Source organism: Aspergillus ruber (assembly GCF_000600275.1).
Source record: "Aspergillus ruber CBS 135680 unplaced genomic scaffold scaffold00031, whole genome shotgun sequence".
Taxonomy (NCBI): domain Eukaryota; kingdom Fungi; phylum Ascomycota; class Eurotiomycetes; order Eurotiales; family Aspergillaceae; genus Aspergillus; species Aspergillus ruber.
In genome coordinates, this window is record NW_024467327.1 from 247,021 (window position 1) to 270,134 (window position 23,114).

At 49.6% G+C, this 23,114-nt stretch overlaps 11 protein-coding genes across 11 annotated transcripts; 6 read left to right on the forward strand and 5 right to left on the reverse strand.

The window, feature by feature from the left end:
• Positions 1 to 92: 92 nt before the first annotated feature.
• EURHEDRAFT_405758 (ER membrane complex subunit EMC3) lies at positions 93 to 1,098 on the reverse strand (the record flags this gene model as incomplete). Its single annotated transcript, XM_040780409.1, has 4 exons — positions 93 to 277; positions 328 to 901; positions 958 to 991; positions 1,049 to 1,098. 4 exons carry the CDS (start codon positions 1,096 to 1,098, stop codon positions 93 to 95), a joined length of 843 nt encoding a protein of 280 aa, XP_040635531.1.
• A 250-nt stretch (positions 1,099 to 1,348) lies between these two features.
• Positions 1,349 to 2,114, forward strand: EURHEDRAFT_533443 (signal peptidase complex subunit 2; the record flags this gene model as incomplete). The annotated part of the gene is made up of 3 exons (XM_040787248.1): positions 1,349 to 1,385; positions 1,450 to 1,748; positions 1,827 to 2,114. 3 exons carry the CDS (start codon positions 1,349 to 1,351, stop codon positions 2,112 to 2,114), a joined length of 624 nt encoding a protein of 207 aa, XP_040635532.1.
• Positions 2,115 to 2,259: 145 nt separating this feature from the next.
• Positions 2,260 to 3,874, reverse strand: EURHEDRAFT_526014 (methylenetetrahydrofolate dehydrogenase (NAD(+))). Its single transcript, XM_040786967.1, has 4 exons — positions 3,400 to 3,874; positions 2,638 to 3,268; positions 2,491 to 2,580; positions 2,260 to 2,464 (listed from the first exon to the last, which is right to left on the reverse strand). Exons 1-4 carry the CDS (start codon positions 3,588 to 3,590, stop codon positions 2,357 to 2,359), a joined length of 1,020 nt encoding a protein of 339 aa, XP_040635533.1. The 5' UTR covers positions 3,591 to 3,874; the 3' UTR covers positions 2,260 to 2,356.
• A 164-nt stretch (positions 3,875 to 4,038) lies between these two features.
• On the reverse strand, positions 4,039 to 6,659 carry EURHEDRAFT_416120 (F1F0 ATP synthase subunit alpha). The gene is made up of 5 exons (XM_040782873.1): positions 6,575 to 6,659; positions 6,180 to 6,340; positions 5,979 to 6,035; positions 5,798 to 5,918; positions 4,039 to 5,732 (listed from the first exon to the last, which is right to left on the reverse strand). Exons 1-5 carry the CDS (start codon positions 6,644 to 6,646, stop codon positions 4,482 to 4,484), a joined length of 1,662 nt encoding a protein of 553 aa, XP_040635534.1. The 5' UTR covers positions 6,647 to 6,659; the 3' UTR covers positions 4,039 to 4,481.
• An 806-nt stretch (positions 6,660 to 7,465) lies between these two features.
• EURHEDRAFT_416123 (2-hydroxy-palmitic acid dioxygenase MPO1) lies at positions 7,466 to 8,681 on the reverse strand. Its single transcript, XM_040782874.1, has 4 exons — positions 8,351 to 8,681; positions 8,266 to 8,289; positions 8,137 to 8,196; positions 7,466 to 8,059 (listed from the first exon to the last, which is right to left on the reverse strand). Exons 1-4 carry the CDS (start codon positions 8,381 to 8,383, stop codon positions 7,607 to 7,609), a joined length of 570 nt encoding a protein of 189 aa, XP_040635535.1. The 5' UTR covers positions 8,384 to 8,681; the 3' UTR covers positions 7,466 to 7,606.
• Positions 8,682 to 8,984: 303 nt separating this feature from the next.
• EURHEDRAFT_416124 (DNA-directed RNA polymerase II subunit RPB7) lies at positions 8,985 to 10,288 on the forward strand. The gene is made up of 4 exons (XM_040782875.1): positions 8,985 to 9,532; positions 9,591 to 9,671; positions 9,725 to 9,894; positions 9,955 to 10,288. Exons 1-4 carry the CDS (start codon positions 9,284 to 9,286, stop codon positions 9,962 to 9,964), a joined length of 510 nt encoding a protein of 169 aa, XP_040635536.1. The 5' UTR covers positions 8,985 to 9,283; the 3' UTR covers positions 9,965 to 10,288.
• A 206-nt stretch (positions 10,289 to 10,494) lies between these two features.
• Positions 10,495 to 12,746, forward strand: EURHEDRAFT_507958 (uncharacterized protein). Its single transcript, XM_040785878.1, has 2 exons — positions 10,495 to 11,136; positions 11,200 to 12,746. Exons 1-2 carry the CDS (start codon positions 10,822 to 10,824, stop codon positions 12,367 to 12,369), a joined length of 1,485 nt encoding a protein of 494 aa, XP_040635537.1. The 5' UTR covers positions 10,495 to 10,821; the 3' UTR covers positions 12,370 to 12,746.
• Positions 12,747 to 14,401: 1,655 nt separating this feature from the next.
• On the forward strand, positions 14,402 to 14,851 carry EURHEDRAFT_416126 (uncharacterized protein). Its single transcript, XM_040782876.1, has one exon. It carries the CDS (start codon positions 14,595 to 14,597, stop codon positions 14,814 to 14,816), a length of 222 nt encoding a protein of 73 aa, XP_040635538.1. The 5' UTR covers positions 14,402 to 14,594; the 3' UTR covers positions 14,817 to 14,851.
• Positions 14,852 to 15,033: 182 nt separating this feature from the next.
• Positions 15,034 to 16,557, forward strand: EURHEDRAFT_533449 (D-serine ammonia-lyase DSD1; the record flags this gene model as incomplete). The annotated part of the gene is made up of 4 exons (XM_040787249.1): positions 15,034 to 15,358; positions 15,408 to 15,524; positions 15,584 to 16,082; positions 16,145 to 16,557. Exons 1-4 carry the CDS (start codon positions 15,188 to 15,190, stop codon positions 16,555 to 16,557), a joined length of 1,200 nt encoding a protein of 399 aa, XP_040635539.1. The 5' UTR covers positions 15,034 to 15,187.
• A 90-nt stretch (positions 16,558 to 16,647) lies between these two features.
• EURHEDRAFT_463979 (dienelactone hydrolase) lies at positions 16,648 to 18,117 on the reverse strand (the record flags this gene model as incomplete). Its single annotated transcript, XM_040784926.1, has 3 exons — positions 16,648 to 17,330; positions 17,382 to 17,819; positions 17,874 to 18,117. The coding sequence occupies 3 exons, from the start codon at positions 18,115 to 18,117 to the stop codon at positions 16,648 to 16,650; spliced, it is 1,365 nt and encodes a 454-aa protein (XP_040635540.1).
• A 752-nt stretch (positions 18,118 to 18,869) lies between these two features.
• On the forward strand, positions 18,870 to 20,878 carry EURHEDRAFT_416129 (flavin-containing monooxygenase). The gene has a single exon (XM_040782877.1). It carries the CDS (start codon positions 19,053 to 19,055, stop codon positions 20,691 to 20,693), a length of 1,641 nt encoding a protein of 546 aa, XP_040635541.1. The 5' UTR covers positions 18,870 to 19,052; the 3' UTR covers positions 20,694 to 20,878.
• The last annotated feature ends 2,236 nt before the right edge of the window (positions 20,879 to 23,114 follow it).

The following is a 23,114-nucleotide window of genomic DNA, read 5'->3' on the forward strand; positions in this document are numbered from 1 at the left end:
TAATATAAAATCTGTATACTGCATTTGCACATCTCAGCAATATAAACCAGAGATAACTTCGTAATCCACAATCCTACTAACTCCCCCTGACATCACTTGGAAGCAAGATTGTGCAAAATCCTTTCCTCAATCCCATCATAAATGCAGAAGTGCTCCATGACCTCGAGGTTCTCCGCCTCGTTCAAGTACAACTTATCAGGGTCCTGACCGGGCTGGAACGGGTTCATGCCAGCGGTAGGATTCATACCAGACATTTGCGAAGCCATATGGTTCGCAGCTGCAGCTATTGTTAGTGATACTCAATTTAAAGGGTGAGAGAAAACGAACCGTTATCACTACCAAGAATAAACCCAAACACAGACTGCAGACCGAACAGGTTGAGGAAGTACCATGACAGACTAGACACCCACCTGACATCTAGGTCACGGGTCATAACACCAGACTGTAGCATGGACTTGAAGCGGATCGTAAGCGGGAACGGCAATTTCACTACAGCAGTTAGCACCCTACAAGTCCCCAGGGAGACGGGGGGCATACAAATAACAAATCCCGAAAAAAAGGCATTAATCCAACTCATAATCAATGTCTGTGGAATCATCATCATCATATTCCCCTTCATCATGCCCATCATAGCATCCATGCCCGCCGGGTCTGTCATCGGATTCGCAGGCGGCTGGCCCCGGTTCTCCGGGTCCTTCAAGAACGCGCCATTCTCGTATGCGGAGATAAGATAGCTCTTGCGCATCTCAAAGGACTCGGTGGGTAGGACAAAGCCGTTGCTGCGGAGGTTAACACCGCGGAAGATGGAGTAGCGTTCGCGGGATTCGGCGAGCGTGGATGGGGGTTTGGGGGGTGAGTTCATGAGGACAGTGGCGTAGTGGCGGAGAATTCCTGTTAGTATCTGTGATTGAGGTCAGTTTATATTCTCGAGTATATGGGTTGGGATTTGGGACTCACCATGACAATGGTAATCGGAATCAATATCCAATAGCTTCGCGATCCTCGTTAGCACAGTCCAATTCTCAATTCTCAGTCAACAAAAACTCACAATAGAGCTGGATCCCGAAGGATCGTCTGCTCAGCCCCTTGCAATGCCATCGTCCTGTCCCTCGTTGGTGATGCCGTTCGTTGTATGTAAAGTGAACGGTGGAGGTGAGGTTGAGTTCTCCGTGGTAGGTTAGCGCCTGGCTTGTATTGCCGCTTTAGCTCCGCCTCCGCGAAAGGGACAGCTCGCCGCAAAACGCCTTGCCGTGTACTCTGTAGACATAAGCAGTCTCCTTCTCCCAACATCCGCGGAATTTATTCTGAGTTTCGATTATCTTACTTGCGCAACAACTTAGTTATCATAATGGCGACAACCAAAGTGCCTGTCTACTCATCCAATGGTCAGCACCTTGCCTCAATCCTCCCATCCAAACAAACACCCATACTAACCAGAGACAACTACAGACCTAAAGTCTACAACCGACGACGCCCTCTCTCCCTATCTAACTACCCTCCCCACCCCGTACACCTTCACCCAAGACCACACCCTCACCAACATCCGCTTCCTGTTGGGCTACACAGCCGTCGCGATTGCAGGCGCCACATTCTACGCGGATCGGTATCTGGGCTGGGAAGCGACGACGTCGTCGTGGGTCATCGCGGCTGTAAGTGCGTATTTTGTGTTGAATGGGGTTTTCACGTATTGGGTTTGGTTTGTTGAGGGTGGGGAGGTGTTTCGCGGGAGGAGGGGGAGTGGTGAATTGGTACGTGCCTTTTCTTTATTTTTTTTTTTCTTTCAGCCTATTGCTTGGGGTGTGGACGGTGTTTCTAATAGATTGCAGATTTCGATCCGTTCCTCGACGAAGAAGCACTCGCCGCTGTATAACCTTCGCGTGCAGTACAAAACGCCGTCTGGGAAGGCTCTGGAGGATAAGGTTATCGAAACGCCGTTTACAACGTGGTTTTCTGCAGACGGGACTTTTCATCCTGAGTCATTGCGGGAGTGGCTTGCATCTGAGATTGAGGTGTTGGGACTTGCTGCGAAGGAGACGGTGAAGGAGACGGGGGGTGCTTCGAGTTCTGTGGCGCCGAGGGGTGAAGATGATGAGGATGTTACGAAGAGGAGATGATGGATTGCATATCTGGAGCAGAGGTTTTTTCCTTCTGTTTGATTTGATTTCGGTTTTGGGTGTATGGTTACGAAGAGTAAAAGGTTAAAGGTTATGAAGCACTTGAGTATTTCCAGATGCGTGACTTGCTTACACCAAAATAGTTCTTTTTGTTCGATCATCGAAAATAGCATAAACACATTCAAAACATAACTCGGAAATCTATAGTTTTGGTATCAATATCACCGGCCATCGTAGAGCATTCACGCAGACTCGAGGGTACCGGGTCTCTCGGTAGCAGCTGCCGGCTTCACATCGTCCAGTCTCCGGTTCTGGATGAGTCTCTGCATGTAATTAGCACTGTTGATTGTCTGAGGAACGGGTTGTTGTCACTTACCAAAAGATTCCGGAGCAAGACAACGATAGTCACCTTTCCAATTGAAGGAACGAAGATAGAGGCACGTTCCTTGACCTCCGGTCCGAAGTTCTATGAGAATCATTGTCAGCCATTATTGATGGTCCAAAATGGAGCGGGAAAGCACACCTTCTCACTCGAAAAGTTGACACAAACAGCCCCCTCACGCAACAAGCTAGTATCAAACTTATACTTCTCGCCAGGCACACCGGTAATAACGACATCACACAACGGTGCAACATCTTTAATCGACCACCCTTCCATATCAACAACATCATGCGTACTCTTCTTCAACCCTTCCCTCGTAAATTTCTGCACTCCCGTAATATCCACACTATAGACACAGGCCCCATCATTCGCCAACAGCGCCGCCAACGGCCTCCCCACGACCTCAGACCGATTCACCACGCAAATCGTATGGCCAAACAGTCTGTTCCCATACGGCAAAATCGTATTGTAGATGTTGAGATACTCGAGGATCTTGATGATGGCCAGCGGCGTGCAGGGGAGAATGCACTTCTGGCGCTTGGTCTCGGGGTCCAGGAAGCGCACGTTTTGGTACATGTTGAAGATGTAGCGGTGGCTGAGGCCTTCGACATCTTTGTGTACGTCGACAATTTGCTGTAGGTATTGGTCTTGACGGTTGTTGAAGATGGGGTAGTAGATGATGATACCGTCAACTTCGGGGTCGGTGTTGGCAGCAAGGATGGATTCTTCGATGTTGTCGCGCGAGACTTCGCGGAGGGAGTAGCGGAAGCCGCTATTAAATGGGAGAGCAGGACATGTTAGTCGTTGCGACGGACAATGGCAATACATGTGCTTCCTCCGATGTCGCAAGCGTCCGGAACGAAGCCAACGAAGAAGACCAAGCACAGGGGTAAGAGTACTCACTGCTCCAGACAAGTCTTCTCCGTCCACTGGGCATACATCAACGCAGCAGGGTCATTGTTGGCCAAAAACCCCACGAGATGAGGGGCCCTCTCCAACGTAGTAACCCCTTCGTGGACCTCCGTGAGCAGGCCGTTCGCAATGTTCTTGGACAGCACAACCTTGCACCTGGGGGGTTCTGTTTGCGAAGCCATTCTGAATAGTTGTGCACGCACTCGATGCCAATGCAATTGGAGTCGATAGGTCGTTGGTTAGTGGGGGACGAGTAGTAGTTGACCCGAGCGGCGGGGGAGTTGCGTTTGAAAATTTGGGTTGGGGAAAAAAGACTGGTTCGCTTATCGATAATGCAGAAAAGATGCCGCATTCAGCGCACTGACAGGGCGGTTTTGGGAATAGATGTTAGGGAACTGGACCACAGGATAATGTCTCTATCCGGTCTCGAAGGTTTAAAGCGTGAAACGTAGTGGGTAGACTTTTGTTCCCCCCCATCCACACTATCACTGGATAAACCACCAGTCCCGCCTGACGTGGATGTATATATACTCTCACCGTAATTGATCTTGATACCACAACGATCCTAAATCCACTACTTGGAGGGGGGAGGGAGTTTCCGATTATAATAGATCTACAATGAAGAAATCTACCGCAGAAATAATCATAAACAAAAGAAATCGTGTTCGAGCTGCATACCGACATCGACAGGTGTATGACCGTAGACGAATAGACCGTAATAACCATCATATTCCAGAGAATGGGTCTTATGTCGAATCTATCGTCCAGCCCATGTTTCCCTTGTCGTGCAATAAAAATAATGAAAGAGTTTCTAAACGTACAGGATATTATTCGTAGAGTGCTTTTTCTGCTGTTATCCCACCATTTCTCTTTTAATCCGTCATCATAGCTACAGATAGATCGACATGCATCACTTCAAAAATAGAAACTGGATCAACCCGAAGCTTTGAAAACAAAAGGAAAAACAGTGGTCTGAAATTGTACAAGCTATCTCATCTATACACACATGGAGTCAGGAAAAAAATGGAACGGTACATGGTGGACTATAGCACCTGAGATGTGTGTTGGCTCACCTATGCGAGGTAGGACTTGTTGAAGTTGCCAATGACCTCCTTGAGCTTGGCCTCAAGCTCCTTGCTGACCTGGCCCTCCTTTTCGATGGTCTGGGGGATCTCAGGGTGGTTGGTCTTGATGGTAGAGAGGAGGTTGGCCTCCCAGTCGAGGATCTTGCCGACAGGGATGGAGTCAAGGAGACCGTTGACACCAGCGAAGATCAGGGGGACCATGTCCGAAACGGCCATGGGGGAGTACTGCTTCTGCTTGAGCAGCTCAGTCAGACGCTCACCACGGGCAAGGGTCTGGCGGGTGGAAGCGTCAAGGTCGGAACCGAACTGGGCGAAAGCAGCAACCTCACGGTACTGAGCCAAGAACAGCTTCAGGGAACCGGCAACCTGCTTCATGGCCTTGACCTGGGCAGCGGAACCGACACGAGAGACGGAGAGACCGACGTTAATGGCGGGGCGGACACCCTTGTAGAAGAGTTCGGACTCCAAGAAAATCTGACCGTCGGTGATGGAGATGACGTTGGTGGGAATGTAAGCAGAGACATCACCACCCTGGGTCTCAATGATGGGAAGGGCAGTGAGAGAGCCACCACCGAGGCTGTCGTTCATCTTGGCGGAACGCTCCAGGAGACGGGAGTGGAGGTAGAAAACGTCACCGGGGTAGGCCTCACGACCAGGGGGACGACGGAGCAGCAGGGACATCTGACGGTAGGCGACAGCCTGCTTGGAAAGGTCATCGTAGGTGACAACGGCGTGACGGCCGTTGTCACGGAACCACTCACCCATGGCGCAACCGGTGAAAGGAGCAATGTACTGCAGGGGAGCAGCCTCGGAGGCGGTGGCAGCAACGATGACGGAGTACTTCATGGCGTCGTTCTCCTCAAGGGTCTTGACGAGCTGAGCGACGGTGGAACGCTTCTGACCAACGGCGACGTAGATGGTGTAGAGCTTCTGCTTCTCGTCGCCAGTCTCGTTCCAACGCTTCTGGTTCAACATGGCGTCGAGAGAGACGGCAGTCTTTCCGGTCTGACGGTCACCAATGATCAACTCACGCTGGCCACGGCCAATGGGCACCATGGAGTCGACACACTTGAGACCAGTCTGGACGGGCTGGTTGACGGACTGACGGGGCAAGATACCAGGGGCCTTGAGCTGAGCACGGCTCTTGGCCTTGGCGTTGACGGGACCCTTGCCGTCAATGGGGTTACCGAGAGCGTCGACGACACGGCCGAGCAGCTCAGGGCCGACGGGGACTTCGACCTTTTCGTACGTTAATCATTTTGCACTCATGCTATAATGCCATTGGGGTGTGAGAGGTCACATACAATCTCACCGGTACGCTTGACGGTCTCACCCTCCTTGACCAGACGGTCGGAACCGAACAGGACAACACCAACTTGGCCAGCTTCCAAGTTCATGCACATGCCCTTGACGCCAGAGGCGAACCTGGGGTTCCGTTAGCGGGGTATTCGGATGCAGAGGGATATGTCAATTGGCAGAACATACTCGACCAGCTCTTCGGCCTGGACATTGGCCATACCGTGAACACGGGCGATACCATCACTATCCAAAGAACACGGTTAGTTCACAGTAATCAATTGAATCCGAATGCAATTGTGTTGTTGGCGTTGTTGGTATTGACGCTATAGGGCATATTGCCGGGGATTGAATTTTTTTTTGTCAAATTGGGCGAGGGCGGTGACGTACCCGACCGAGAGGACACGACCGGTCTCAGCGACGTTGGCCTCCTCCTGGACACCACGGATTCTCTGCTCGAGGAGGGAAGAGACCTCGGTGGGCGAGGCCTTGGCCTCAGCAGCGTAGTTACGGATCTGCTTTGAGGCGACGGCGGGGACGGCAGCGCGAGCCTAGACGCAGCAGAATTTGTCAATATCACAACCGACCGGTACAAAACGTATCGAAACCAGGTAGAAAAGGCAATAAAAGAATCGAAAAGACCATCATGGAACCCATTGAGATGAGATAGCATGATGGAAGACCACCGGACATGGGGAAGTAAGTGGGTTGTGGGAAGGTATCGACCTCGGTGGTTTTGGGATGAGATGGGACATGGAGGGCATTGAGGAAGAAAAAGAACTCACCGAAGCGATCCGGCCAGTGGCAGAGGCAGCCGCAACGGCGCGGCTGGATTGCCGCAGAGCGTTTCTGAACATTGTGATAGAAGGGTTCAGAGGTGGTTACTCTGGAAGAGAGGAGGTAGATTGGGGTAAAAGGGAAGGAAAGGAAAAGAGAGGAGAGGGAGGAGAGAGGAGGAGTAGGAGGGAGGGTTGTGGATGGATGGAAGGACGGGAGAGAGCTTGGAGGTTTTGCCAGAATTGGCGCTAAGCCTAGTTTGCCGAGCCTCTGCTTCACCAACCTCCGAAGCCGCCCTAGTGTCTCCCACCGTCAAGCAGACAGCCCACCATACTACTACATTACTGCTTTTTATCTTTGTATACAATTCTATTCAATCTACTGCATTTTCTTGAATTATAACAAAATGAAAGACGACTCTCTCACCAATTGAACAGTATCCTTCCGGCCACTTGGCGTTTTTCCCATATTTTTTTTCTCGGATCTGCGGATACACTAGCTTAGTCAGCTCGTTTTCGTCACAGCAACCGGATGGACTGACCTGCCAGGCGCCGTTCTCCGGATTCGGGAATTCTGTGCACCCTGAGGGGGGAGTACGGACCATAGTCTGTGTGCTGCGAATACATGTGTTATGTAGAGCTATGGCCAGCTTTGTGCTGGTGAGAGACACCTGTTGAGAGAAGAACACATTGTGCTGCAATGCCCCTCCGGCATCTCTCTCATTCCTCCGAGACCGCATTTCGCTTCCGAAAGATTCCACCCTGCAATCGTGACATAACCGGAAAAACATCCAGCACTTAACCATGGCACAGTATCCTCCATTGTCCGCATTTACATTCGTTTCGGGTCAACAATATAAGCCAATGGAATCTAAGACTTCAGCTGTTCTTCTAGGCTTCAATTTCCCCAATCTACTCAAAGTTACGCCGTATAGGCAACATACATGGATGGTTAACTGCGACGCGAATCACTCATACCATTGAAAAACGCCATCTATCTATGCTCAGTACACGCCCTATATGCTGTAGTCTTGACTAGACTTATTTCGCCTTGCCACTCTGGCTCTTCTTAAACGCAGCAATTTCTTTCTCCACGCTCTGATGGTACCTAGCCCTCAACTCCGGCCGGTATCCCAAGAAAAACAGAATCTCCATCCAAACAAATAACGGAGCCAACAGAAACGCCTGCACCAGGTTATCCAGCAATGCAGGGGCCCGCTTCTCAAAAGCACCGTGACCAACAAATTGCAACACCCACGACGCCACTTGAATCCATCCAGCCCAGTAGTTGACCGTTGTGCCGTAGGTGCTCAAGAGGTAGTTTGCGAGCGCGGAGCCGGCGATGATAACGGGCGCAATGAGACCGCCCGCGACGGGTTCGAGGAGTATGTAGAAGATCGCATATATGAAGCCGCCGATCGTTCCGAGATTGGCCGGGAGATGCTCATACTGCAGAGCTTCAGGGACGTTGATTAGAGCGGGAGTGTTTGAGGCCTGGACATGGAGAACCCTGTTAGTACGGAGCAGACGGTAGGTGGCTAGATGGATGGTGAAAGCAGAAAAGGACATACCAGTACAATGCCCGTAAATAACAACACCGGAACGCATGTGATGTGGATTGCAACGTTCACCTAGCGATCGATAGTGATGAGCAAAAGCTTGTCGACGATAGCAGAAAGAAGGGTTCAGAAAGCACGTACTGGGTTACTGTGATAGGCACCATACTGTAAACGTGTAAGTAACCGATCTCAGTCATAGTAGAACCATAGGGGAGGTTGAGCTCACGAAAAGTAGCTGTCTTTCGAGATTCAACGCCATTCTGAAGCGCGCCCTTTTTTGTATGTATATCCCAATTCCGAGACTGCTGCCGAACGTGCAGGGGTTTAGAAGAACAAGGATAGTTGCAGGGAGTTATTCTCCGCAAGAGCAACGCAACAGGACGAACAAAAGTCCAAGCAAAAGAAGACAGATGATAAATAGGAGGAAGAAGAAGAAGAAGGGACCCTTAGACCAGCCAAGAGGTGGAGAAGTTGGGTACTTCTAGGTTGCTAGTACAGGATATGATATGCCTGTGCCTGTGCCATTTACGGTAGTCTGATTATTAGGGACTATGGACGTCATTTTGGAAGGCCCGGGGCATTACCGTTGTTACACCATATACTGGGTTATATAGAATGTGGTTTCATAAATATGTGTAATTATGCGTAATTATACATGTATTTACAGTACATATCACGTGCCTCTCGGCCGATCAAGCTGGTGCCGGCTCTGGCGCAGGGCAGCTTTGAGAGCATTGACGGTTTTGATCTGCCGGCTTCAAAGGCAGATATCTTCTTTTTTGTATATTGCGATTCCATTCTTTACTTTGTTCTTCGTAGCGTTTTTTTTTTTTTTTTTTTTTTTTTTTTTTTTTTTTCCAAGAAAGAAAATTTTCTGCAGCAAGTTCCTGTGTCTGTTCGAACCAATTCCTTCAATTGCGAGCGTTCCACGTCGCGACTACAGTCACTGTACACCAAGCCGTCGTCTTTCAATCTTTACCTGAACAGAGAAAGCACTTATCGCCTCCTAAATCAATCGAAATTTAGTGTCTTCTCGAGTCAAGTTCCTACGAGCTACTCATCACACGAACCACTCGACTAAACCAACGCATTAATCGAATCATCCCGTTGCGCGCGATCTCCGTTTGATACCACACCGTACAGAGAAGAAGCCAGCACAATGTTCTTCCTCAAAGAAGAGACGAAAGTCATCACACTACACCCGTCGTACTTCGGGCCCAACATGCGGGAATACCTCATCAACCGACTGAACGAGGAAGAAGAAGGTCGGTGTACGGGTGACCACTTCGTCATCTGTGTGATGGACATGGTCGATATTGGTGAAGGACGAGTTCTACCGTCTGGTGGGCATGCAGAGTACAGCATCAAGTACCGGGCGATTATTTGGAAGCCGTTCCGGGGAGAGACGGTATGCGCTGGGTTTTCGCCAATGCTATTCTGTTGCTAAGGCTAATGATTGAACGCAGGTTGATGCTATCGTTACCTCCGTTAAACCCACTGGTATCTTCACACTCGCTGGGCCGTTGTCTGTTTTCATTGCGCGGAAAGTATGTCGAGCAAAGGGACTCGGGTGAAGATTGGATGCTAATCGATCAACCAGAACATTCCCTCGGATATCAAGTGGGAGCCAAACACAGTACCTCCACAATATACAGACCATGCGGACCAAGTCATTGAGAAGGGGACAAGTTTGCGACTGAAGATTCTTGGTGTGAAGCCGGATGTGGCTGCGATCAACGCCATTGGTACAATCAAGGAGGATTATCTAGGGTGAGTGGTTTTGATCCTTTGCTGAAGAGTTAGACATACTGATACGACTGGCTACTACAGACCCCTGTAATGAAACACCACATGGCCCTCGCCTCTAGCGTTTATCTCGCTTCTTATTTGCCTGCCATTTGAATACCCCAGAAGACACTGGACAGGGCGAAGTCCAGAGATACAAGGACAAGGACCCTGGCAACGGCGTATAGAACTGACGCTTGCTTGCTTCAAAAGAAGCAATTGTTCGATTGTCTTCTTTGAAGAGCAGATGATAAGATAGTCTGCTGGTATGTGGCTGCAACTGACTTAATGCTTCCACGAAAAGACATAGAAACCAGAATTATCCCGACAACGAACATCTAAGTGTAAGCCACGACAAAGCAATGACCACAGAACATCATAATTTCTGCGTATCCCGCGTAATGTGCATATATAAAGTAGATGTTTAGAGTTGCCGGAGAGACCAAAGCCGGCCGGGCCCGGGGCTTTGCCCACAAGAGGTGAAACACTGGTGCGTCCATGGCAGCCGTGCACCACCATTAACAGCCACTCAGGCTGCCCCGGCAAACGGGCATTGCTAAATTGCGATTGTCTGCAGTGAATATCCCCGGGGGCCGTTGAAGCGTGAGTAAGCCACAAGGAGTCACCTTCCTACTTGATTCTACAAGGACACTCCCCTGAAGTTTCTCTTATTATCAGGATCACACTCTCTGGTCCTTCCCATTCCTCAATTTCTTTCCTTCATTTATTGCTGCGGCCTCTCGCTCTGTGTGTCTGTTTTTGTTTTCTTTCTAGCAGGTTCCTGATTGTTTGGGTCTTACCAACCATAGAACCATTGTTTACGGAGTACTGTTCCCTCCGCTTCTTTCCCACCCATAAGCAACGACTTTACCCAACGTTCTTTATTTCTGGTTCTGTTTACTATTCAGAGCCATGTCTCTCAAGGACTTGTACCAGAGGTTCCTGGCAGACCATCGCCAGTCAACTTCGTCGTTGGCTGCCGACGCCTTGCTGATTTACATCCCCACGACAACCAAAGTCGAAGGCAGAGATGCCGTTCTCAACCACCTCACCAAGCAGCAGAAAATTGTCAAGACAAAAGCGCAGGACATTTTAGGTGTCGTTGAAGGCTCTGACTCTCTGTGTCTGGATGTCGAGACGACGTTGGAGTTTGATTCTGGCGGCGGGGCCTACCTCCCCCAACTCGACGATAATTTCCTGGCCGACCGCATCGCGACGTTCCCCACGGTAAGCTGTCATACGTCTACTATTTTTATGCATGTGTGATACTAACTTCTGCGCGTGGTATAGATCCACATCGTCCGCTTCAACAACCAGAATCAGATCCAGAGTATTCGCATCCACTGGGAACAGGCGTCGCTGCTGAAGCAAGTCGAGGTTATCGGTTCTCGGAGCCGCGGTTGGCCCATTCGCGAGGCAAAGGATCAGACGCGCTTGATTAAATCCGCGATCTCAGCGATACCTGCAGATGTCGGATCTGCGCCCCCGCGGTCGAACAACGAAGAGAACTCGAGGCCAGTCACTCCGGGCAAGAGACGCATCAAAGACCCTTACGCGGCCGAGTCCCTGACCGACCTCCTGTCCCCCGGCAAAGATGACCGAACCGAGCCTGTTCGTCCCCCGCGCTCCGCTGCGTCCGCGATGCCCCCGCCGCGCGATTACGATGAGCTCTTCGTGAGCCACGGCGATGATGAGCCGGATGTCACTCCCTCCAAGCCAACTAGAGGCCCGATTGCTCCCAAGACAGGCGCAGGAAAGAACTTCCAGAGTAATCGCATCTTTGGAGACGGGGACGAGGAATCACACCCCCAGATCGCATACAAGGCCAACCCGAAACGCTTCGACCACTTTGAAATCGGAGGGGATAACGGTGACCTCGAAGTCCACGAGAACCTCCCCAACCGGCCCAAGTCTCGCCACGAGCCCCAATGGGAACTGAACAACACGTTCGTCCCTGAGAAACCCCGCCGTGCCCTACGCGGCCAGGAAGTCAGCAACCTCCCCTGGGACGACTTCACACCTCAGCCCACCCCACCCCCGAGACACCACATCGCACAACCCCGCCGTGACGCAGAGACCCATTTTGAAATGAAAGACCCCGAAGCACAACCCAAGGGGAACCGCATCATCAGCTCCTTCCAGAACAAGGGCCTCCATCTCTACCGCGACCCGATTTTTGATTCCCCATCCCCACAGAAGGAGCACCAAGCGCCCAACCCTTCGAACCCTAGCAACCGCAAAAACGACTTCGAAAGCCACTGGCATATGACCGATTCTCCGCAGGGTAACAAAAACAACGACGAGAACCACAAGCCTGTTGGTCAGAACCGCACCCAGTCTTCTAAGAACATGGAGTCTTCGTGGGATCCATACCAGTCGCCTCAGAGACCCAGCGTTGCTGGTCCGCGGAAGGGCGGCCGGAATGCTTACCAACAAAGCTGGGACTTTGGTGATGAGTGAACACTAAACCCATACTCTTGATTGTCTATGGACCACCAACCGGGAGAGAATTATATGAGCCATGCAGTTGCCTTCGCCTTCGACACCTCTCACACGAGGACTAACGCTTACGAGACTTATGTCGCAACTGCACGACTGAGATTGCACCACTCACATTTGATAGCGTGAGATTTGTGATTTGCTAGTATTGTATTTTGTACTTTGTGTCATATGCGAATACTTTTCAAGTCTAGCTACGATGTGCCGGTGCGCAGCATGAGTATACATACTACTGTGCACCGGAAGCAAGCTTATTTGTACTTAGATGTCTATGTTTGATATTGCTTGTACTGTATGATTTAGTTGAATGATAACGAGATCTTTGACTGTATCAATGTATCTAAGTAGACCCAAGTCCACACGCAAAGTGCTCTGGCACCGTCAAAATTAGCCACCACACTTGTATATCAAATGAGGATATACGTACCTTCTTCTATTCGTCTCGAACCACTATCCACCACTATGAACCCAAACGATACCAAGCAATATGATACCCCAGACCCAACCACTCAACCAGGACGATTAGTCGAGATCAGTCGACTGAGACGGCACTGGCCTTACTGACAAAACACAAAAGTAAATCCAGGGAAGGAGCACATTTACACATCCCTACCACCCAACCAGGACAAATTATGAGGGCGTTCCCGTCCCGACTGTAGGCCTGGTCAGTTGGCTGGCGACGATCGCTGGTGCTACTGGTACTGACAACTCAAGGGGAGAAGCACACGCACGCCCCTACCCAACCCGTCCCGACGCAGCGGTGTTTCAAGCTTCCTAATTGAGTGTCGGTGTCAGTTCGAGCATCGTTTCGAGTATCGTCACTGGCCTCCCTACCAAGGGCCGGTAAGTGCTGTGCTATTAATGAGTATATTTGCCAGCCAGCCATTCCTGAAGGGCTCTCTCTCTCTCTGTGTGTGTGTCCCAGGCCCACCTAACCACCCAACCAGAACACTTAGGTCTAGTCAGTCGGCCGGAAACAACGACCATCCGTGACAACCACAGGAGCGGATCAAGCCGTGCACACTCACACACCAGACACGGTGAGGTGCTTCGTTTCCTGGATAGGTGCTCCGTGAGTCATGTCGGTACGACCAGTCGTTCTTCACAGCCTCCCTACCGCGGGGTTGGTGATGTTGCTGTGATGCTGTTAGTATGTAGGCAGCAGACCTTTCGGGGTTGCCTTCCAGGTGCTACCCGCCATCCACGCCTTGTGAATAGACAGGGAGAAATAAAACAGATAGAGCAGATAGTTTGCAATAAACAAATCAAGTAAATGGCAATAGGCTGAATAAAGCAGATTGAGCAGATGAAACGGAAAAGAAGCAAAGTACACGGAAATGGATCAGAAATAGATTGGAAAGATAGTAGGAGATGAGGATAAATCGAACGGAAAGAATAAATGAATGGCAATAGATGGCAGTATATAGAATAAATTGGGTTGAGAATATATGAGAATAGATGGCAATATATGAGCAGACGAATAAATGACAACAGAAGAGGATATGTCGAATCGAATAGACTAAAAAAAAAAAAAAAAAAAAAAAAAAAAAAAAAAAAAAAAAAAAAAAGGTATATAACTTAGATGGCAAGAGATCAAATAGATGGCAGTAGGAGTGAGCTAGATGACAACAGATCAAAACTAACGAGAATAAATGTAAACGGACGAGAAGAAGATTGATGACAAGTAGATGTGAAGAGGAAGAACGAAGAACTAGCAATGGTATAGGCGAGTCCAGGCAGCAGGAATGGGAGATAGAAGAACTGACCCAGTCGAGCCTTGGACACGTCATTATACATGTTTTTATGTAGTCATTAATGACCAATTTGAGCATAGCCCTAAACGGAATACCTATCGCGTCAAATGCATGCGCTTTCCAAATCAGATGGTTATAGCCGCCGAACGCGCGCTTGAAACCATTGTTTACATGTTAATCATCGCTTAAACTTGCTTGGCCTCTTTTAGTGTTCAAATGATTCAAATTTCATTCTGTCTTCTCTTCTCCGTTCATCTTGATCCCATCCTTTCGATTATTGAGCGCTCGATCTGTTATTAAAGCAGCCAAGTATGTGCCCAGAATTGCTGTTACCTCTCGACTTGGGAGGAGGCACAGAGCCCGAGAACTTTGAGTAGGCTTCTCATCAGGACTTGGAGTTTAGGATGGAGATGTTACGGCAGAGTGAAAAATATGGGCGTGAGATTTGTTGGAGGAACTGGCCTTTATAGGATAATGAATATAATTCTTTGCCTCATTTGCCTGAAGTTGGTTCCTCCCTTGTGTCTCTTCCCGGATTTATCCTCTAAGCTCCTGCCACCACATCCCGCAAACTCGTCGAGAACTCCAGGGCCTTCACACCGCCGGTTTGCGGACTTGCACCTGCCTAATGTACCCAACGCGCGCCTTGCTTAGATGGAGCGATTGGCAGAGAAAGTTGAGAATCCGTTTCCGCTGCTGTCGACCCTGGAGTGCTCAAGGCGGCTTGGATCGGGAGAGAGATCCGGGATGCGGAGTTGGGGTGGAGTGAGGTTACATGCGATTGGTATGTTTCTTTGAATCCCCAAATGATGGCTGACAAGAAAATGTGACGGTATATCGGGACCGTTCAGTTAATGCTCGGATGAATCTAGGTAAGCCTCTGTTGTACACATGTTCCCGCATTAAACTGCATAGATCCCGATAAGCAGTAATCTGATAAACATAAATAAACCCCTCTTCTCCCTGCATTCTCTTCCCTCTGCAACTCTCGATTTCCCTCAATTAGCTACAAACCAGCATAAAAAATGGATTTCTCCCTTCAATCCCACAAGTCCTTCATCGGCCTCCCAGCGACAGAGCTTCCAACGCCATCTCTGGTGCTGAGCAAACCTGTTATTGAAAACAATATCCAGCAGCTCCTCGACGATGTCAAGCATCTCAACATCGCGTTCAGACCGCATGTTAAGACGCTCAAAGTACTTCCATACAAACCCCACTCAAATACAACGCTGATTATAGTGTTAGTCAACAGAAGTAACCCGCATGATGCTCGGTAATGGCCGCCATCGCCGCATCGTAGCATCCACCCTCTGCGAAATCCGAGGTGCCATCGCCCTCGTACAAGAGGGTATCCTCGACGAGGTTCGTCCACATCCCTAACCAGTACTAGGATAATCCCCCAAGCCTAATTGCAACAAAAGATCCTCTACGGCCTTCCCCTCCCGCCCAGCGCCCTCCCCCACCTAACCACCCTAGCAAAAACAATCCCCAACCTCAAAATCCTCCTAATGATCGACAATCCGCAACAAATCACACATCTCGAGAAAAATGCCGAGTCAAACCCGACTCTCCCACCTTGGCCGGTGTTTATCAAAGTCGATGTCGGATCGCACAGGGCCGGTCTTGAAACATCTTCGCCTTCGCTTCCGGATTTGGTGAAGAGGGTTGAGGAGTCGAACGCAACGCATGTTTATGGATTCTATTGCCATGCGGGACATTCGTATGCGTGCAAGAGCAGTGTGGAGGCGGAGAAGGTGTTGGGGGATGAGATTGGTGGTGTGTTGAGGGCCACGGAGTTTTTGGGGGAGAGGAAAGATAAGGGAAAGGTGGTTGTTTCGGTGGGATCGACGCCGACGGCGCATGTTGTTAAAGCGTTGAAGGAGAGTATGCCTGGGAGTGTGGAGGTTGAGTTACATGCTGGTATGCTACCGTCTTTCTCACATCCCGACTGATTTGGAAATGGTTTGTGTTAATGAAAGCAGGAAACTACCCCGCAAACGACCTCCAACAGCTTAACACCGGCCTCGTCACGTCCTCCCAACAAGCCGTCCGCATTCTCGCAGAGGTATGCAGCGTGTATCCCGAGCGCAATGAGGCACTAGTCAATGCGGGCACTATCGCGTTAGCCAAAGAAACCAGTGATTCACCGGGATATGGCCGCGTGGTGGATAAGCCGCAATGGAGCGTTGTGCGGATGGCACAGGAGCATGGGATTTTGGGCTTTACTGGAGCTGCACAAGGGAAGGAGAAGGTGGGGGAAGCGTTTCGGGTGGGAGATAAGGTGTGGTTGTATATTCAGCATGCTTGTATTACGGCGGCGGCGCATCATGTTTATTATGTTGTTGATGAGGGGGATGTTGTTAGGGAGACCTGGGTTCCTTGGAAGGGGTGGTAGACGGTATAGAAATGCGTTATAAAACGAAAGAAATGATATATACATGCAAGTATTCAACCATCCTCTACAGCCAGTATCAAATTCGGAAACCTAACTCTCTGTTTCTGTCTCCATCCCCGGACCAGCAGCCTTCCCTTCCCTCTGAACAGACTTACCCTTGCCCCCTCTATCCATAGAACCACCCTTCGAATCAACCCCAGATTCCATACCCGCCTTCTCATCCTTCTCATTTTCCTTCCCTTTAGCATTCGCCCTTCGAATCAACCGATTATGGAACTCCTCATTTGTCTCCGGATCTTCACGCAACATCCTCCTCGCAGCTTCTCCCCCAACAACAGGTAACCGATCCACGCCCTTCACCCCACCCGGAACTAACTTAGGATCTAACAGCCCAATCTGCACAAGAACACTAGCCTGATCCCAATACACGTGCTCTGATGATAACTTTCCCGCTTTCATACCAACAATGCTAACTAAGACAACTTCCACCTTCCGGTTCGTAGGCGGGACCCCCGGGAGCATCCAGGGAATATCATGCGTATGCTCGAACGAAGCGTAGAGTTCGTCAACAATACGATCTACCCCGACCGTGCGAGATATGAGACGGAGACGCATGGATGGAGGTAAACTGCGCAGGAAGTGTTGTTCGTAGAAGCGGCGGAGGGAGTTGGTGCCGATGCCGCCGGTTAGGGTGGGTGTGTATGTGACTATTGGTGTGAGATGGGTGGTGTAGTGGTCCATTGTGGTGGAGAGGTTTGAGGAGAAGAATTTTCCTAGTATTGTTAGCAATTATGCTAGTTGATTTGGGGCCAGAGAGCGTATACCTTCTTGATGCTCCTCCCACCTCCCCTCTAAATCGAGGTCCTTTCCAAAACCCCTCCGCAGAACATGGAGGCTGCGCGTCCAGGCGAGTTCGGATGCTAACCGGTCGTATTCATCTAGATCGTGCTCCGCAAAGCCAGGCTGTACGTATTCGTATGTATACGTCGGGAACCCGATGTTAAGACGCTCGCCTGTCCCAATCCCGGGGTTTATCTGTCGCGTCCTCCGGCGCTTCTTCCCCTGCAGGCCTAGGGCCGTTGGAACAGTTGTTACATCCACCGTCGACCCAGCCAGATGTGTCAACACCCGAAGCGACTGCGGAAATCGAGACCGTGTATCAGGAATGTTCGTTGGATAGTAGGCAATCAACGCACAAAGTCGACTCGCATTCGTAGGCTTGAGGTAATGATCCAGACAGAACGAAGCAGCGTCACCGAATGCTAGCACGTTCAGTCAGCCCAGTCGTCTTGCCATCGATAAAGATAGTGACATACCAATAATAGCATAATTCTCCCCCACCCCCAAACCCTCCCTAACAGACCTCAACCTCGTTATATATTCCTTCTCCCCGACCTCGTAAGGGACATAAACAACATCAAACCCCTCATCCTGCCAGCTGCGTAGTGTCTCGTTATCAAAGTCTTCCGTTTCGGCGGTGATGCAGAGCCGGGCGGTTCCTGAACCGGAGTTGTAGAGGAATCCACTGGCGCCGCCGGTGTTGATGGAGATGGCCGCCATGGCTGTATGCACGATATCACTGATTAAGTGTTGATATTAGGATAGACTTTTATAGAAAGGTCATAGTATGTATGGATATAGAATAGGACTTCATCATGCCATATCAATCGCATTATTCGGACATACGTCACCGGCTTCTGATGTCATCGGACGGGTTTTTTGTGGAGGGAACAGGGAGGAATTAATAGAAACATTGGCAGTCCAGATGTCTGGCCAGTTAATGAATGTCATGAAAGTTGGTCTTGGGGTTGTGATTGCTCGACTATATATCGCCTGGATTCCGGGACCCGTAAATTAAGCATTCCTAATGCTCATGCATGCGCCTGTCAGGTTATACCGAGAGTCTTATACAGACCTCGAGTATCTAGTGGTACGCTATATAAGATAGCACTCGCTTTACCGTCCGATATCCGCGATGTATTAACTGAATATTCCATTATTGGTGCGTGATCACCATGTCTTCCCTCTATGTATCCGATTTTGTCGTTCGTAGAGCGAATGACTCGCATCTCAGTTATGGTCATCACGAGTCCACGGTTTGGATCCGCGTGTGAGCATTTCTGTTTATTTTTGCGTAGTACGGAAGGGTATGGGGAGTTGGCCCGGAACACTTCGGCTAGTTTCATTTTATGCTATGCAATGCCAAGGTTATACACCAAATTAATGTGATTTTCATCCGCTGATCGCAAAATGTGGGTTATTCTATGTAATTTGCGCCATAATCCGCTAACCCTCCCCCCCCCCCTCCCATTGTTTACGAGGAGCAGGGGGGGGAGGGAGGGAGGGAGGGGTAATATCGGGTCTCTGGCATCTCAATGCTCTCAACACATTAATCGTGAAGAAACAGGATATATAACCCCACCCGCAAGGTCGAGTTCTCCCCTTTCTGTCATTCCTTCGCTCTTAACCGAGAGATTTATCACTGAAATTCAAACATGCCATCTGCCGAAAACCTGCATTTAGCACCAGAAGCCGGATCTTTGGACTTAGATGTTCTGATCATTGGCGGCGGCTTCTCCGGATGTCTTTTACTGCACAAGATCCGGGATGAACTCAAATTGAACGTGAAAATTATCGAGGCCGGACCTTCCGTTGGTGGGACATGGTACTGGAACCGCTATCCGGGGGCACGTGTCGACTGTCCGGTTCCTGGATATGAGCTGTTCAGTCCAGCTGTTTGGAAGGATTGGAGGTGGAAGGAGAGATATCCCTCACAGGCAGAGCTCAAGGCTTACTTTGAGCATGTCGATAGAGTATTGTCGATCAGCAAGGATTGTCTTTTCAATTCCATGGTAACGTCAGCTCAGTTCTCCGTGGATGAGAAGAAATGGGTTATACAGATAAAGGACGGACGGGTGGTTCGGGCAAAATACTTCATCCCAGCGGTTGGTTTTGCAGCGAAGGAATATACTCCAGACTGGAAGGGACTTGACAGCTTCCGTGGAGCCATATGCCACTCTGCTAATTGGCCAAAGGAAGGGGTAGACGTCAAGGGCAAGCGGGTTGCCATCATTGGAACGGGCTCCACGGGCGTACAGATCACCCAAGACTGGGCAAAAGAAGCCGCGGAGACTTACGTCTTTCAGCGGACACCAAATATCTGTCTGCCCATGCGCCAGAAGCAACTTGACCCGGTCCAGCAGGAGAACAAGGAGGAGCGTCTAGCATTGTTTGAATTTCTCTTCACGACCAGTGGAGGGCTTCCTTATCTCCCTGTTCCAAGATACACGTTCGACGATTCGCCCGAAGAGAGAGAAGCCACATATAAGAAGATATACGAGGAGGGGGGGTTCTCATTCATGGGCGCGAACTACCAAGACTTCATGCGTGACGTGGAGGCAAACCGCGAGGCATATCGATTCTGGGCCAAGAAGACACGAGCCCGATTGAACGATCCCCGACTCCAAGACCTCCTTGCTCCTCTCGAGCCGCCTCACCCCATTGGCGCGAAGCGCGCGTCGCTCGAACAGGACTACTACGAACAGTTCAATAAGCCCAACGTACACCTGGTCAATGTCAAGGAGAGCCCAATCGCCGAACTCAGACCCAACGGTATAGCAACCGAGAAAGAGTTCTTCGAGGTCGATATCATCGCCATCGCAACGGGCTTCGACTCAGTCACCGGCGGTATTGAGAAAGTAGGTCTCAAAGACGCAGATGGCGTCGATCTCATCAAGCGATGGAGAGCTGATGGTGTTCACACGTATCTCGGGATGACGGTCAGCCGCTGCCCGAACATGTTCCTCCCTTACAGCGCCCACTCGCCCTCTGTTTTCTCAAGCGGTCTTATAACGATCGAGGGACAGTGTGATTGGATCTGCGGCGTGATACGGAAAATGGAAACAGATGGAATCAGCGCCATTGATGTGAAGAAGGAGGCTGAGCAAGGATGGACGGACGAGGTTGCGGCAGTCGCCCAGATGACTGTTATTCCCTATGGCCAATCGTGGTATATGGGTGCGAACATCCCTGGCAAACGGGTAGAGTCTCTTTTCTATCTTGGGGGGATTCCTCGTTACCGGCAGAAGTGTCAGGAGGCGTTGGATAATAATTTGGAGGACTTTGCTAGGTTGTAGATACTCACGTGGTGAATTTACTTCTAAATAGTACAGACGTGATATGTAATGATCAGTAAATTGCTATATAATATAGGTGCAGTCATAGTATCCTGCAAAAAGCCTACATTATGTTTTCTTTGTTATAATCCGACATTTGCAGAGTACTTTTACATGCATATCGTTTAGTTTAGATGCATCCGCATTCACCTTCTGAAGCATACTCATCCATCTCGATTCCTTCTTTACTTATTCTCTATCCATTCCCTTCCTCCGTGCTCTCTCCACCCTACCTACTTCTTCACCATTTTTTCTCAACCGTCCTGGGTCTGCCAAGAGGCTATGGAAACCGCTACACTGTTACTAGCTAGAATCCTATCGTCACCCTGCTACATAGGCGGCACGGACAATGCCTCTATTAGCCCCGAAAGGATCTCTGCTACGTCTCTACATCCATGGACCACGCTTGATTAGGATATGTCCGTTGCTCTACAGAGTTTAGATTTGTGTGCCAACGTTAGTCTCACCGATGACACCGCCAACAAGCGGAACATAACTGGATGCGAATCAGGATTGACCACTCGATTCCTTAATCGAGTTTGCAACGTCGTTATCAAAGCGCTCTCGGTCTCCGACCTACCCAATATCAGATTTGGTGATATTTAGTGTGTTGGTAACAATGGTCCAACTTCGCCAGATGTGACAGTCTACTACTTCCCAAATGTAGATTCGCCCAGTCAAACAGAAGCGTTGCCGATTCCAGTAGGAAAATTGAAAACTTGGTGGACATTTTTCCTCGAGTTGTTCGTGGTAATATCCGAACTCATCATTGGTGGTCAAATTCACAGTGGCGTTGTTCTACTTCCGTCTGGGCAATTCAGCCAGTCCTACGCTTAGCGGTGGTTTATTTAGCGAAAAGAATCCAGGCCAGAATCAATCCATTTCGGGAAACTATCTGGTCATTCTGGGAACAAGGGTATTCGGAACCGTCCCGGTGACCAAGGTTGCGACGAATGACCGGTTGGCAGAAGCATATATCATCAAGGCTTCTGAGAGCAATTTTATATCTTCTCCAATTCTCCGGTATGAGGTCTGGCTGCCTGATTATCGCTTTGCTATGTGCATTCGGTGCCGGTTACTTTCTATGGCGCACGCACATGCCGAAACTTATCATCATTTTATTCCAGGAAGTCACTGTGAGCCCCGGCCAGCCTCTTCTTTGCTTCACTTTTTCAGCATCATCGATGTATCTCCTTTCACGGTCTTTTGATCCTGCGAGGTACTTTTGGCGTCCTAAAAAAACGCGGTTGACAAGCATGTCACATAACCCACGCGGTAATGATACAGTTTCACGCGATATATTGAGATATAAGGTGTCAAGGGCCGAGCCAATAGCGGTTGCCGAGAAACATTGGAGGGTTGTCCGGGCTTTACAGCAGTCTTGCTACCTCAATATGGCCTTTGGGGGTTGACTGCTGGTATTGTGATTATGTAGATTGCCCTCTCTGTATATCAATCACCACCTGTTTTACTCCAATCATACCATGGCAGAAATATATCCCTTCATAATAAGCTGGATTGAATTAGGGATCTCTTCCGTCTCACTCCATCCATCTTGGCATATTTTTCTGCCAGACTAGATCCGCCTCTGGTATAACGGAACACCACACAGCAATCTAAGGACGAGGATGCTGACGACCATCGAAAATCTATCTAGTCAAGCTACTCTTAGTATTCGTCATGAAGCACAGCAGGTATCTACAGTCAAACTAGTTTGGCGCTTATTGAAAAGACTATCTCGATATAAAAGCCGGTTATGTTGCTGTGGTGTATTACACAGCATAGTCAACGTATGGAAATCGGCCATCGCCGATAAAGGCAAAAAACAAAACAAAAAAAAAAAAAAAAAGCTAGCAATTCCAATTCCTCGGAAACTATGCAGTTGAAGGCTCCGGTTCCTAATTGACGAAAGGCTAGTCGCTATCACCGTCTAGAAGGCAAAGGAGATACTGACGTACACCAAAAACCAGGGAATCAATACTATAGCAACCAATCAAAACGAAACCTACAAGCAGAACTATTCCCTCCAACCGCACTGACCCGCCAAGCCGGCCAGCCCACGTGTCTCGAATCAGAATCATCTATTCCCGCATTCTACCCCGGATCGACGGTCTAGCCGCATGTCCGTGGTATCAAGCGACAGAGACGGTTATCTTGCATTACTGTTTCAGGATATACCCGAGGTAGTGCTGCGGCACAGCGGCCTATTCCGTCTATGCCTGGGTTTGCCATGGCCTCCTCAAAGTATGATGATGGAGGGGAAGCTTTGGCGGAGTTTAAGGAGGGGGGTATATATATGCTTCCTTGGGGAGACGGCATTTTGCGGGGTCGATGTTTGCATTTGCTATCGCGTTAGATTTTTGTCGTCGTTTACCTGTTGAT